Consider the following 16291-nt stretch of genomic DNA (forward strand, 5'->3'; position numbering starts at 1 on the left):
AAATATTATTTTATTTTTTATTTATTTTCCATAAGAAAATATGATTTTAGAAAGTAAAGAATGTCTATAAATCTATTGCTTAACTGTGTCCTTATTTTCCACAGAAAATTGCCAGAGATAGAAAAAACTCTCACACTAGCTACTGAGCTGGGTTCAATCATCATTAAAGCATTAACTAATAAATCTAAATTTTTTTTTCTTTTGTTTATACCCTCTAAAACTAAAATCTCCTTTAGTGTCTTAGGGCTGGATGAAGTCACTTTTTCAAGTTCTTGAAGATATTTATGTGATTGATCTTGCAGGACCTGATTTTGGGAGATGTAACTCGCAAAGGATTGCTTATTGGCAAGCGCCAAATCCAACAGAGGGCGCTCAAAATGGCTGCTGAAACGGGTAAGGAGCCGACAGGAAACGTTGTCTTATAGAAGGTGAAACCGTTTTGGATGCTGGACACATCGTATTTTGTGGATTAAACTCTAATAACAACACTGAACATAGTTTTATTTCTCATAATAGTTACGTTTTTATATTAGAACATGGTGTATACGGCTTAAAATATTTAAACACTTCTCACCTGTTACACTTTAACAGGTGAGAAGTGTTTTAATTCTACACACGATAGTCTTTTATTTTATTTTTAAATAATAATTTTTATGTAGTCATGACATAGCGGTAATATTCCTATTCAAGTTTGAAAATTATTTTTTTGAAAATCTGAAGCCATCCACATAAAAAGAAAAAACTGTCTAATTTTTTTTGTAAATGGACATGCCTGTCGAAAAATTGTTTTTGTATGCAGATCGGAAAGAAAATAGGTAAATTTTCTATCTTCATATACGTATGTCGAGATAACTTTTCAGTCAAATTTTTAAAAATCTTCTTAATTGAAAATATAAGTTAATTTACGTGTTTTGTTTTCATTTTAGTATTATGCTCTGCTATCACATGTTTACGAAAACCAGACAGCCCCGCTTTTGCACGTGCATTCTCCCCGTAATTGAGATGTATTAAAACGACAATATCTGAGATTGCAACACTAAAGCAACAACGTGAACTTTCAGTGTTGTTGTTAGAGTTTAATCTACAAAATACGATGTGTCCAGCATCCAAAACGGCTTCACCTTCTACAAGACAACATTTCCTGTCGCCGATACAGTCTAGAATTTGACATAAATTCAATGTATTTAATAAATATATAAAAATATAAATACGACTATACAAAGATAAAACTTGCTTCTGAAAGACAGAAGCAAAGTTTTATCTTTGTATAGTCGTATATATATTTTTATATATTTATTAAATGTAATAACGCTGGCCATGTACTTTTTATTAATCATTTACTTTATAAATTCAATGATTTGTTCTCCATTTGGTCATCGCAGTAGTCGTCACCGATGGAAACTGAATCGGCTCAGGCATTGAACAAACACATGGTCGGTTGTTTACCTGTTTTGGCAGCCGTCTTGAGCGCCCTCTGTCGGATTTGGCGCTTGCCAATAGAGGTGACTTTTTTTCTCCTATAGCTATTCTCTGACAAGATCCCAACCATCTCATTCAGAACTTGAATTGTGTGGAATTGGACGCTTTTTAGGCGTAGGGGTTTTATTTTGTTTTGTAGTTAGTTTTATGAAACAGTATTTAACAATATTCCTGTTTTATGCCAGAGATGATTTTGTGTCAAAATATTGATGTTTTTAAGCAAATAATTAAATTTTATGTTTTAAGGCCAGGCTTAAAAACCAGTTTTTACTTGGGTGAAACCAGGTATAAAATTATACAAATTTCTTCAAAAAACAAGTTTTAAAAACCAACAAACGCTAGTATTCATGAAAATGCATATTTCTTCATAGTTTTTATTTATTAATGAAAAGAACAGGAATGAACACGTGAAAATAAATAATTTTTGTGGTCTTATATTTTTCTGAGGAACAAATTTGCTTGAGTAATGGTGTTGATTTCAAATAATAATGAAATTTGTGACAGGATTTTTTAAAATTTACTTTACTAACTAACATTGCTTTAAGAACTGTGACTTGCAACTGTGTTTTTTCATTCGTCCATAATGTATTTGTAAAAGACCCTTCCTACAGTTGCTGAGCAGACATAAAATATAACTCTAAAACTGGGACAACAAATATAATGAGACTCCAAATGATGTGCATGTCTAATGTTGCCAAGTCAAAGAATTTAAATTTCAAAATTCATGCATCAGAACAATGTTGATCATTGCTTTTTACTTACAAGGTGTCATTCACAAAGAATTTGCGTCAGTAGGGAAAAGAGTGAATTCAGAGTTTTATAAAGAATGTTGCATGATAATGTGCCTGCTCTCAAAGTATATCAAACTTTTGACACCAAAAAAAAATGAAGAAAAGAATTTCACTCTTTATTACCTCCCTTACTCATTAGATTTGTCTCTTCTGGACTATTTTCCAAGTTGAAACTGAGCTTACTAATTCTCAAATGTTTGCACCATTCCAAAAAGCTGTGACCAATGATTTAAAGACAATTGGAAAATAATTTTCTGTTTGAAAATTGTACTACAGCTACATGTTAATGGATTGTACTTTGAACAAAAAGTATAAATATTATCTTTCTTTTACATGTGTTTTATTTTTATAATTTGTTTTAAAGTTTGTGGAATACACTTCAATATAGAAAACAAGCTCAAAATATACTGATAATCAAGTGATAGAATTGTATAAAATTGATAGTATAATTTGATCAAGGATCAGTTAATCCTTGATGAAATTATATTATTTGATTAATAGTCAGTTAGTAGCCACATATAAAATACAGTAAAACCTATCTATGGCGACCACTGACGGTTCCTTCAAAAAGTGGTCATTTAATACAGATGGTGCTGTAATACTGTATTTTCTGCACAGATATGGCTAAAAGCCATATGAACTAAGCAATACTCGAGGTGAGCAAAAATAAGAGAATTTTTTCAACGGTAGAGATACAGTACTGTACATTGGGACTGTGTTTTATTCTTATCGGATAACTCGATTAACAGAAGTTTACGTGATTTTATAAGACAGATTTAATACCAGTATTTTAAAGATTAATACAGTATTAAAATGCACACTTTCTTTATTTTTGGAGATAATTAATTCAAGTTGGTTCTCTTTGTTTGCTCCTCAGTTATGTGTATTACATCATTGATATAAAAGCATGTGGTATCTCTCCACCACTTCAGTTTTGGTTTTCGTTAGTTTAATCTTATTTTAACTTTAAAAATACTGTATTTTTAAATATTTAATATTTTCTTAAGTACAATAAAAAAATTATTAATGAATAATAAAATGATTTTATTATTTCTTCTCCTAATACGATTTCATTACATCAATGACAATCGCAGAATCGAAAAAGGAAGTTTGCCTGTAAAACTGATTTTGGATTAATGCGTTTATTGTTTGCCTGCGAAAATTACTTGAATGTTGTTTTTATAAAAATACTAGCTGACCCAGCCACACGTTGTTGTGGCTCAAAATGTATCTATTATAAATGTATAACACTTCCCCCGTGGGGGGAATTTCAAAAAATCCCTTCTTAGTGTACATTCTCTTGACAAACCGTATTAAAACACAATCAAAAATGCATCTAGTATAATAAAAGCAGTGTTCTTCACAGTAAGCCTTAATCCTGTCCCTCTCCCCACTGGGGAATATCGAAAAATTTCTTTTTAGTGTATATTCTGTTGACGTAACCTATTAAAATGCAATTAAAAACGCAAAAAACCGCATGTAAAATAGTATAATAGAAGCTGAGTTCTTCACGGTAAGCCTTAATCCCGTCCATCTCTTCCCACTGGGGGGAATTTCGACATGTATATTATATAAAAACGTTCATATTCGAATGCAACGTTGTGTCAAAATTTCAAAGGAATCGGTAGGAACAAATGAACGTTATATTTTATTTATATAGTTAGATAGAAAATGATCTGCTTCAGTCCATTCTCACAGAAAAGCAAACTTAGGTCGTCGGAAGTTAGCGCCATCTGTTGGACATAAAAGCCTTAAACCATATATAAATATATTTTTGAAAGGGGGAAATAGTGTAGGGGTATGAGAAATAGATAGTAGCCGATTCTCAGACCTAATGAATATGCATATAAAATTTGGTAAAAATCGGTAAAGCCGTTTCGGAGGAGTAAGGTAACTAACATTGTGACACGAGAATTTTATATATAAGATGACAGAAATAAGGTAGGTTGATAGAGAAACTGTTTATTGCACATGTACTGTAAATGAGCTTCAAAAAAAAATAAAATAAATTTTATCAAACATTGAGACCAGTGATTAATTGTATTGTATACAATATTTTATACCCCTAAGGAAAATACTGTAGGTCTACGGTAAAATAAATTTCATTTTCCCACAGTTAAACTTTGCAGTTAATTGCCATTGTGATAAACCATTTTCACTTTTTCTGATAACTTTCGCCTGATCTTCTAATGACAACACTTTGCATTTTTTTGTTGCTAGACTAATTCATTAACACCTGCACCTAATTTCAAGGGTGGGAGAAGTATCCGAGGTGTGTTTGAACAAGAGTTTAACTAATTCATTATATTAGGAGGGGGAAACGTTGTTGAGATGGGTTCAAACAATCGTTTAGATCAGATATATTCATGGAAGTGGTCGCTTATTACAATTGTATGTTGTTTCGGACCAAAAATTGATGTCCGCGGTCACATTACACAGGTGGTTGTTTAATACAGGTAACTTAAACGAAGACTCTATATATATAAATCATTCTGTGCCAGAAATTTTTGCCCATTTTGACAGGTCCCCTTCAAATGCAGGTGGTCGCCTAAGCAGTTTTTACTGTACTGCAAAATTTCTTTAGTTAAAGGCAGAATTTATTTATACTTTATATACAGTAAATTCAATTAAAAATGAGTGCAGATAAATGTACAAAGAAATATCTGTATACATACAGTTATATATTACAATGTCACATTTCTGAACAGTGTTTCTTCTTTTGGTTACAGAATAACTTGCAACAAAAAGTCAGAAAACTTGCAAGTGCTTTAGCATCCCAATTGTCCAAGGTAATATCCAAAGCACCCCAGTATATAATACTGGGGTGCTTTGGATGATCAAAAACTCAGAAAAGATAGAATGTTTAGTAAATTTTTAAATAAACTAAATTTGAAAGCATTAAATCTGTTTGTAATGGTTTGTATGACAGTATAAACAAAAAAAAAAATACTAATAAAAAACAAAATATTGTGCACCTTATACTACCTGGCCTGAACTAAGTTAGGGCATGATTGATTAAAAAGGTTTTGAATGCTAGTTGCAAAAAGTTGAACCAAAGTTCAGCAAAATTTGAGATCATATCAACTTCTAATAAACTGTGAACACTCACTGAAAGAGGATGAACTGACTGTTTGTATCTACTTTGTAGCAGTCATATTGAAAGTAAACCTAGCTTAAAAAGTTTACAAAAGAATTTACTCCAGAAACTCTACATGAAAGTATGAAATTTAAAAATGATTAAATATTTTATAATTTTAAGCTATCATTTAGACACAGTTGTGAATAAAATTAAGTGATCTATTGTGAACTTTAAATCAATAGTTTCAACCTAAAAGCAGAGTATATTGTATATGACAAGTAGCACAATTCATCTGTCCAGAATTCATGAAATCAGCCATATTATACTACACATTCATTTCTGTTCACAGACTACTTTTCTACAATTTATCTCAGGTAATGTAGAACTTTAATTGGAACTGTACTTGTTTATTATTAGAGATGATCGGTTCAGATATTATTCTACAGGTGATTCAAAAGTTGCCATAAGTAAAGAGGGAATTTATTTTACACCAGTGGTTCCAAAAGTGAGTGGGCCGTGAGTAAATCTAAAGAGATGAAAAGAATCAAGTGGGTGGCAGGGGGCATTGGAGACAGGATACTGAATGGTAATAATAGGCGAGGTTTGGGGTCACCAACAACTTTTCCTTTTCCTCTGTAAAACTGATAAGAAGCAATATTGCTTTTATTGGTTTTAGATGTAAAGAACAATGTATGGTAACAACAAAAAGTGTGAGGTTCATAGAAAATTTTTGTAAAAACATTTTAAGCTTTTTTCACACAAGGGAAAATGAGTTAGGAAACATTGTTGGGGGCATTGCGCATAAGTTTATGTAACCAAAGGGGCAGTGGCGTGAAAAAAATTAAGAATTACTGTTTTATATAGTCACTTTATAAGTCAGGATATATGAGCACCATTTAACTGAACACTTTCCTTTTACTCAGCAAAAATGTATATTACTCCATCTTATGTGTATACATACATCACGAGTGTTTCTTTACAGATGTCTATAGTAAGGCAATTTAAGGTTTTCAGTTATATCATTTATTTAAAAAATAAAGATTACAATAAGCATGATTTTTGTTTATAAACAGATCGCTTCTTTCATTTAGACTTGTTATCTAAACTTGCATGCAAAGAATTATAATTGTTTCTAAATAGCAATGCAGTCAAAATTCAAGTCACAAGATACCAAGGTCAAATATACTAGAGATATGAATAGCTTAATACTAGTTTGTTCACCCTATTCTCTTTGATTGTAGTCATGACATCATTTGCAGTCAGTCAATATATTTGATATATCACTTTGCTAGAATGCAAAAATTTTGCAGTTAGCCAGTAATGTTTTATCAATACAGTAGAGCGTCATTTATCTGAAAGCCGATCAACCAAAACATCAGTTAACCGAAAGCTTTCCAGTCGGACTGTGTTGTGCTGAATTGAATGTTTTTGATACTAAATTAACTTATAAAGTATAAATTTTTTGTTTTTATACTTTTCAATATATTTATTTTGTTTGTACAAAATAAAGAAATAATTTTTAGCGATACAATAGCCACGATTATTATTATAAAAATTTTTGTTAGGCTTAAAATTGACAAAAATTCAACGCGAAGTGACACACAACGGAGAAAAATTTCAACATGGGATAGGTTTTTTCATACATAATCGGTTATCCAAAAATAAGTTATCCAAACAACTCCAGTCCCCAATTGATTTGGATAAACGACGCTCTACTGTATTATTTTGTGATATATTTTTTCTTCCAAAATAATCACATGCTTAAAATCTTAGCTGAATTGTACAATGCTTCCTTTCTTGCACATTAGAAAAATGATAGCTGATAATAATACATAGTGATTAAACTAGAGATACTTTAATATTGTTTTAAGTGGTATCTATTACAGTTTATTTCTTATTATATAAGGCAGCTAATCTTTCCTTAAAGGATCTGTAATTATGTATTTATAAAATTAATGAGCACTTTTGGTAGGTTCACATTTTTTATGAACATGTAGCTAAGGATGTAGCCATGTGTGGCACCAATTCCCATGCCCGTGATTTGTCACTTCTTACTCTACACCACCCATGACACCCTTCCACACTTGAAAACAAGGTATTTGTGGGGAGATAGTCACTAAGTAGCCAGTTAAAAGTAAAAATAATAATAAAAACTGACCTTTCCACTGAAATTAAAATTAAAAATCAAATCAATTGAAACAATATTTCAGAAAGTGTGGGGTTTTTGATACTCAATAGTTTATATTTATATAATCGTATAAGAGAGATATTAACAATAAGGATTATTAAGAATATAATTACTAAATTTGTTTCACTTGTAAACTCATTTTAATCAAATTAACAAGTACAGTAGAGCGTCGATAAGTGGAACGATTTTCAGTCAGACTGTATCGTGCTGAATCGAATGTTTATGATACTAAATTTACTTCTAAAGTATAATTTTCATGTTTTTTATATTCTTTAATATATTTATTTTGTTTGTACAAAATGCAGAAATAATTTTTAACGATACGATAGCCTCGATTATTATTATAAAAATTTTCGTTAGGCTTAAAATCGACGAAAATTCAACACGAAGCGACACGCAATGGAGAAAAATTCAACACGAAGCGATACGCAACAGAGAAAAATTTGAACATCGGACAGGTTAATGTATTTTTTCATACAAAGTCGGAAACTGGAACAAATCATTAACTGGAAGGACCCCAGTCCCCAATTGGTTCCACTTTTTGACGCTCTACTGTATTTTACTTTTCTGGCTGTTATGCATACATAACAAGGAAAAATATTGGATTTGTGTTAAATTTGACCCACCGAAATTTTTGCTAATTTCCACATTTTTACACACACTAAACTGATAAAAAGGGGGGAAATTTTCATGGATATGTATGTGTGTGTGATGGTGTCTATTTCGTTTAATATCTCTGGGTGGAGTAATGATGAAACAAAATTTGGCGTGGTAGCTTGTGTATAACGGGCATTGGTACTATTAAATTTTGGTTTTGAAAGGTTGAGAGGATGGAAAGATAGGGAGGTATCTTGTCATATCTCATGTGGAGTTGTGTCTCATGTAGATTTTATTTGTTGTTGGCATTTAGTGTATTTTTAAAAGCTCTTCCCTGAAAATTATTGTTTTTGCCTTGTTCTACACATTGTTTGACTAGGACACATGTTTATGTAATGAAAAGTTACAAAATTTGACTTAAATTTACACTGATCTGAAAGCCTTTTCCTGTGGGTGTTCCACACTCAAAAATTTCTGGCTACAGCTCTGGTGTAGTTGTTTTAAATTTCCCCACTCTTAAAAGTCAAAATAAGTTTAACTTTATGTAAAAATTAGTTCTGTTAAGTTAATTTATCATGGTTTAAATATGTTAATTCTGATAGTTTATTAAGCCATTTGTAACAAACTTTTCTTTCAAATCTTTAAATCACTACATCTGAAATAACTGAAAAAATTAGTGGAATATCACTTAAGTAACTGCAACATTATCAGATTTCAGAGTATTCATAACATATAAATTAGTTTATTTCAAAATTTGGTCTAGAAGTAGGCAAAATTGCCACATCTTAGGAATTTTAATAGAATTAATTTTTAATTTTTAAATTATAGAAATATCTAGAAGAAAAGATCGACCTGGAGCGGGATTCGAACCTGCAGTTCTTGCAGACTGCACAGGTATGTTAACAAATTATACTGTGCGGGCTCCAAGCCAATCTTTGCTTCTAGGCATATATAATTTGGAATTATAAGCATAGGTTATATTTTTCTGCATCAATCAAATTCTCTGTCCATATGCCTTTGTGCTGCTCATTCATTCATAACTTCCTCCCTGCATGATATATCCGAGTATGATATGAAGTCCAGTGATGTTTAGTTAGCTATTTCATTCAGTATTTATTCTAAGTTGTTTGAATTACATATAGAATGTAGTTTATCTGGCATGGTTATTGTTAATGTATTTTTAAAGGTTTGTGTGTGTGTATGTGTATATATGTATTTTCCTTGTGACTATATAAAAATACAAAAAAACTAAATAAAAGTAAAATATAAGCTAAAATAATTTGTTTTTTAATTGGTTTGATACTTTACATTATAAGTTAAAAGTGTATTTTATTACTTATATTTTTTTTATTTAAACATTTAGTACAAGGAGTGCATTTGAACTTCATTCTCTTCATTTTATAACTATTTTTTATTTAATTTCACAAAAATACTAGTTTGTGAGACATTGAAATGAAAAAAACAAAACAGATCCAAGAATATATGCAGGGTTCCTATGCACCTGGAAAGCCAGAAAAAAAATCAAGGAATTTGCCTCCTTGGCTACCTGTTGATTTTTTTGTTGACATTATGTTTGACTAAGTGTAGTCATCTGCAAGCAGCAAGAAATAATTTGGTGCAATACAATGTATGAAAAGGGGTGCAGAATATTTTCAGGACTCAAAATTTCCCCAAAACTTTGCAAAGTACAAAAAATGATAAATTGTAGTGTTTAAATTAAAATTATCATTTTTCATTTTAATAATTATGATTGCATAGCAAAACAATTTCTGAATTTTTCCAGTTTATTAACATTTTATAAAGTTCAGGAAATTTATTAAGAGATAAATTTAATAAATATACACTTTTGTACATGGATTATACAGGATTTGTTAATGAATAATAAATAAATAAATGCTTTTTTTATTCTTTTCAAAGTCATGTAGATTTATGGTTTTGGATTAATAACAGAAAAAATTACCTTTAATTTAATAAAACATTTTTTTTAGTTTTAATAATTTGGCAATTATAAAAAATATAAATATAACTGTTAATTTGAAAAAGTAACTTAAAACTATTGCTTCTCCAACTGTTTAGTTATGTACTGTACATAGTAAGCCAAATGCTGTTTTATTTTGTCAATGTGTCATACTGTAAGGCAGGGATGGTCAACCCGTGGCCCACATGGCATAAAATATGAATAAATATATCAATTTCCCAGCTTAAGGAAGTATTCAATGAAAATTCAAGCATTATTTTCTACAAGTTATGTTTGTGAATAGTTTTTTGCAACGAATTTAGTAAAAATTAAAACAAGAAACCGGCTAACAGACATATTGAAACTAATTTAAAACTAGCAGTGGCTAATATTTAACCAAATATTTCTGATATATTACATTTAGATCAGTGCCAGAAGCTGTATTAAGTATACCTATGCTAATTTATAATTATATATGAATAAAGAATTGTGATTTACTGACATTTTCCCCCTCTTTTCTCTTGTGTGCGGCCAGCGTCAGTTCAAGTTTTGAAATGCGGCCCTTACATAGAGAAAGGTTGCCTATTCCTGCTGTAAGGGATGTGAGGGTCGGGGAATTTGAACAAAGTTGGTCAGGAAAAGTTATGGAATCTAAAACAAAAATTTGAGTATGAACTCTGTATGTGGTATTTAGGTTTAATTAAAAAGCAATTGAATTGAATCTGGAGTTTCTGAACTGCATATTTAGCTGCACATCTCCCATAAAGATTTCATAAGTTAATTTAGGTTCTATGCAAGTTTTAAATAGATGCTTCATTTTATATATATATTGGAAATTCTCCTGTCAAACATGATTGAATATTTATGAGAAAGTAGAGATTGGAGAATTGAGAAGAGCTTCAAGTCAAGCTTGACATGATGCTGTTTCTGCAGCTTTTATCGAAGCCATTCTTACTCAATGTTGCTTAAGTCTGACTTCATTTCCTTCAGCGGTCTCGGTTTTTCTTATTCTTTCAGATCTAGAATTTACCTGGCCAGTTTTATGCTTTCCCTAGGCATTTTCTTGGACAAAATAGCAAGTCTTTTTAATTCCACATTGATAAAACAAAGACGAATTGTACATGTCGTTGGTGCACAAGAATAGTGACACAACTCAAAAAAATGGATCTTCCAGAACAGCCACTTAAAAGTTTCTTGTTTCTTTGTTAAGGCTTTGTCATGATCTTGGATTTTGAAAATTTTCAAATCTATTTTGGAAATAAATATTAGTGTTCGTTCTTCCACATAAAAAATATGGGGAGTTTGCTATACATTTCTACAATAAACTTGAAATTGGAAATTTTTGAATTGTGTCACTATTCTTGTGCACCAACAATATGTTAATTAAATGAACTATAACACTTTCTAAATAATAGGCTCGTTATACAGTATCATTACTTCAGATTGGTAATAGAACAGCATGTGGTCACTATGGAAAGGGTGCTTTTTTTAATTTGTAATAGAAGTGACACGACACAGATATCATTTTTGAACTTTTAAATTTAATGAAGTAAGTTTAAAATACATCATTTGCCAAAATATTTTAAAATGCATCTTAAGGAAAATTTCCTGTCAGCATGAACGTCATGTCATTACTGACATCACTGCAACATAAATGTGATCACACACATGCTTGACAGCTTTTATATTAGTAACAAAGAAATAAGCAGAGCCTCCTGAAAGCACCACAGAATCAAAGCTAAGTTAAAAGTTATGTGGAAATTCCATTGTGGCAGTGTGGAATTATTATAGAAATTTCAAAATATTTGGAAGAAGTACTCTTAGTAATCCTTTTCTTATCTATTGCTAATTGTATTACTCTTTTTTTCAAATTATCTGCCAAACTTTTATTTGACTAAATTATGGCTACTTTGATGATCCGAAACAAAACAAGTTGGCTGAGGTACACAATTAAGCTGCCATCTCTTAATAATTTAATGTTTAATTTAAATTTAGAATATTCTGAAAGAAAAAATTAACCCAGAGTAGAAGTTTAACCCACCAACTCCTGATTGCCATGTTATGCTAACTGGCAACACAACATGGCCAGTTAGCATAACATAACAAACCCCATCCAATCTTCACTTTCAGAACTAGCCCAATAAAAATCTGTCAGATCATTTGGAAATTCTAATGTATTGGGTTGTTACTTTTTATAGAAAAATTATAAAAACAATAAAATATCTGTTATATTTGGTGTGGCTTGTGCAAATTTTTGTCAAGTGAAGTTGTAATGTTTAATATAACTAATACATTTTGTTCATAATATTCATTGTTTTGATAGTCTCGGTTAGAAACACAGATATTGAAAAATGAAAATAAACAACAAATTATGTCCTTGTCCTTTATTGAAAAGAACAGTTTAGCTAAAATAAAGGATGTCTGTCAATCCTAAACACAGCTTTTTTCTTCAAATCTAACAGTCAACTAAAGCTAGTTCATACTTTGTAATAACTGAAAAGAGGAGAAAATGACACTAACAGGTTTAGTGGGCAACATGTTGCACATTATCGGTGACATACTTTTATTCTTTTTTCTTAGTGAAGTCAACAGATGTTCTACTTTTCTGTGTATGTTGGTGGCCCACAGTCCTTTGCATCTTTCAACATGGAAAAAAATTGAAATGATTAGAACTAAAACAGAACTATCTTTGATGAATCATAATTTATAGTTATATGTATTATGTTAATCAAGTCTGAAAGATATTATCTTGACATCTGTATATATTAAAACTTGCCTAAATATTGAAAAATTACTTTGGGATCATCTCTTAATTTCCTGTATAATGTTATTGTATTCTTTGCTCAGGAAAAGTTGTTTCTTGAATTAATTAATTGCACATACTATTTTCACTTGTGTGTGTGCTTTCAGAGCTTTATTTTAAATTCTAGGTTTTGAAAATGCATGTATGTTTCTTTTTCATTATTTTGAAGACTGAATACTTGTGAGAAGAGAATAATAGGAGACATGTTTTCTTTTGTTCCCATAGAGCAGGGGTGGCCAACAAGTCGATCGCCAAGCCAATTTTGGTCAATCGCTAGCAATGTCTTGACTTAATGTATTATATTTGTAACCGAACGCAACTGTGTGCATGCAGTTATGATTCGACTCACAAGCAGTGAGTGCACTTCGTACTGAAACAGTGTATAAACATAGTATGTATTTCACACTTCCCCCTCCCCACTTAGACTATGCCTATGACAACAAGTCGATCGCGACACATTTTTACGATAAAAAGTAGATCTTATGTGCACAAAAGTTGGCCACCCCTGCCATAGAGTATGAAACTAGCTTAACTTTTATTGCCCTTTGTTCATGTCTGGGTGGGAACTTGCACATTGTTGTCATTAATTTTAATTACATTATTATGTACAAAACTAAATTATTATAACAACTAATATTAAAAAGAAGTATAATGTATCATGCATAAGCCTCACCTTTAGTCTGCTCTCGTGTTCATATCCTATTTGTGAATCCAAACTTTAATCACTGTTATTAGTTACTTGTCTTCTATCAGACAAAAGAGGTTTTAACCCAATAGAACCATTATTGCAAATTCTGTATACCATATCTTTTGGTTCTCTCTAATAATTATATATCTAATAAGTTAGAAACTTTGTATTCCATTTCACTAAACAATGAAAGTGAAATGGAAGAAAAAGGAAAAATGAATATTTTGGAATGGTACCTCTGAACCATATGGTAAGTACTTGTCATGTTTTCAATGGCCATAAAGAAAGTTGCAAGCTAAGTTAAGGTTCTAATAATTTTTTGTATTTGTGCTCCTATAGTTGATGTTAGGTCTATCAAGTTGGCACCAGCTTTTGGTGGTGGTACCTCCTGATGGATTGTGTCTCCAGTGTTCTATCCTCTACAATGTTTGTCAGTTCATGCAAGGACAGACCACTGACTTCCTTTATCTGCTTCTTTGTTAATCCTTCCTACACCTTCTAAGCATGATTTTTTTTCTAGTCTATCATGGGCATGCATCACATGGCTGAAAAAAAGGTTGCTATGGTTATCCATACAATATTACAGTAATTGTGTAATGGAAGTTGTTATATAAGAAAAATGAATTTTATAACAATAACATTCAATATTGTTAAAATTAATCAAAGTTCTACAGATATTTTATTGAAAATTTCATTCTGCAAAGACAATTAACTTTATATTGTTGAAACATCATGTTTTATTTTTTGAAAACTAAAGCCATGTTAAGTAATTTCAACCGAATGATTTAAAATTGTTTATAGTATTCTTATTTGTTTGATCTTACAGAATAAATTCCTTGTGACTAATTTTCTTCCTGCCAAACGAAATTAGCAACATTAGTTTCTGATTATATTCATAATTGCTCCAAAATATTTCCAGTCATCCGATAATGTAAACGACATAAACATCATTTTTTATTTTTTTTTTTATTTTATGAGAGGCTAGATTTCTTGCACTTATTCATCTCTCTAGAAAATTTGAAGATTTGTTCTTTGCTTCATCACTGCAAATGATAAGTGACTTAAATAATATAAAATCTAACATGATTGTGTATAAATGATAATTGATTATCCATAATAGACCATTAGACCACATTTAGTATTTCTTCATATGTGAATAAAGTTGATTCTAAATGTTCATGTTTTAAAAATCAATGTTTAACTTAAAAAGTTTTCAGTGTACGATTTAAAGATGGTTTTTGAATGTAACCACTTTTCTTTAAATTGTATGTATTAGCCCAGAATTATTATAGTTATTTTCATTGTTGAAAATTTAAGACTAAACAAACGATGAGCCCTTTTTTCCTATTTACATCCTTTTTAATTCCAATCTAGGAACCACAAACAGCAGACGACTTGAAGTAAAACTTATAAAAACAGACAAATACTATGAACAAAATTCACACACAATTAAACATGATCTCAACGTTGACCCTTTTTTTTGTGGGCTAAGACGGCTACAAACATTAAAAAATCATTAAAAATTCTTTGCGACAGCATCCATGTTATATAATAGCATTTAAGCTGAGAGTCCTCTGGTGAATTTTTGGGCAGCCCAGAAATTATTTACATAATTTTGTGTAGTCTTAAATTTTCAATAATGAAAAATAACTATAATAATCCTGGGCTAATATGTACAACAAAAACAATTCTAAAATATTCAGTATTCTGATACAGTAAATACAGTATTAAACTACAGTACTATATAAATATAGTATTCTAAAATCCTGCCAGTGTTTATGGGGTAAACTTTTTATTTTATCCTAACACACATTCTTAAATGTGTATGAAACTCAAACAATAGCTTAGCATTATATTATGGTATTTGATTTATATAACTGTGAAGGTTATCTTACATAAGGATTTATCACACTAAATTGACTAATCTAACACATTTTTTAAAGTTCTTAATTCCTCTACTGGATGCAATGACTATGTACAATCTAAGACTAAAATCTTACATTTGGATAAAATGTATTTCAGGTCTATATAACTCCTTTTCAGTTAGTGATGTTATTTTAATTTTTAAAAAATACATATATGTGCAAACAATTGGTTTACAATTTTTACATCTTTTTAGTTTTAATTTTTTAACTATAAGGGCTTAATTTTATCATCTATTATTACATGATGATGATGTTATATCAAGTCTAAAATAGATTGAGTACATATTTTGTTTGCCACTTCATGGGACATAAAATTTATTTCTATTTTCTTTTTATCATCAGATAAATTTTTGGTTATCTAGTTATTGCTCTTTCTTTTATTGTTCCTTTCTTCCCAAATTCCAGAAACTCTGACTTGTTCCTACAGAGCAGTGACAGTGTTGCCACTGCTTTATTTCCAACCCTTGTAATTATAAAATTTATGAGATGATAATGACTTAATTGGCTGCCTCTATCAGATTGCTTTGTTTTGGAATAATAATTTGTGTTAATGTAGCCTAACAAAAATCTGGAAGTTTGTTTGATATTACTAATGTATTGGGATATATTTAAGAAAATATGTTCTTGCTTATTATAGTGTTAAAATTTATATTAAGATTTTATGGAAGAAGATAAAGAAATTAAATCAACTATGATGTGGAAATTTTCAAGCCTACTCATATATATATATATGTATGATCATAATAACTAATAATTATGAATTATTACGTTTACAAGGTTATAT

General features: G+C 30.3%; 1 protein-coding gene across 2 annotated transcripts in view; it reads left to right on the plus strand.

Moving 5' to 3' along the window:
- The window catches only part of LOC136970865 (protein arginine N-methyltransferase 1-like), a 50032-nt gene that overhangs the window by 6939 nt on the left and 26802 nt on the right, over positions 1-16291 (plus strand). Inside the window, exon 2 of one of the 2 annotated variants that reach the window (XM_067265365.1) lies at positions 8963-9028. The exons of the other annotated variant lie outside the window; for it this stretch is intronic. Coding sequence (XP_067121466.1) covers positions 8963-9028 — 66 coding nt within the window. The remainder of the gene's footprint in view (positions 1-8962; positions 9029-16291) is intronic. 2 annotated transcript variants of the gene reach the window in all.

Source organism: Centruroides vittatus, unplaced genomic scaffold (assembly GCF_030686945.1).
Source record: "Centruroides vittatus isolate TY-2023 unplaced genomic scaffold, ASM3068694v2 contig_221, whole genome shotgun sequence".
Taxonomy (NCBI): domain Eukaryota; kingdom Metazoa; phylum Arthropoda; class Arachnida; order Scorpiones; family Buthidae; genus Centruroides; species Centruroides vittatus.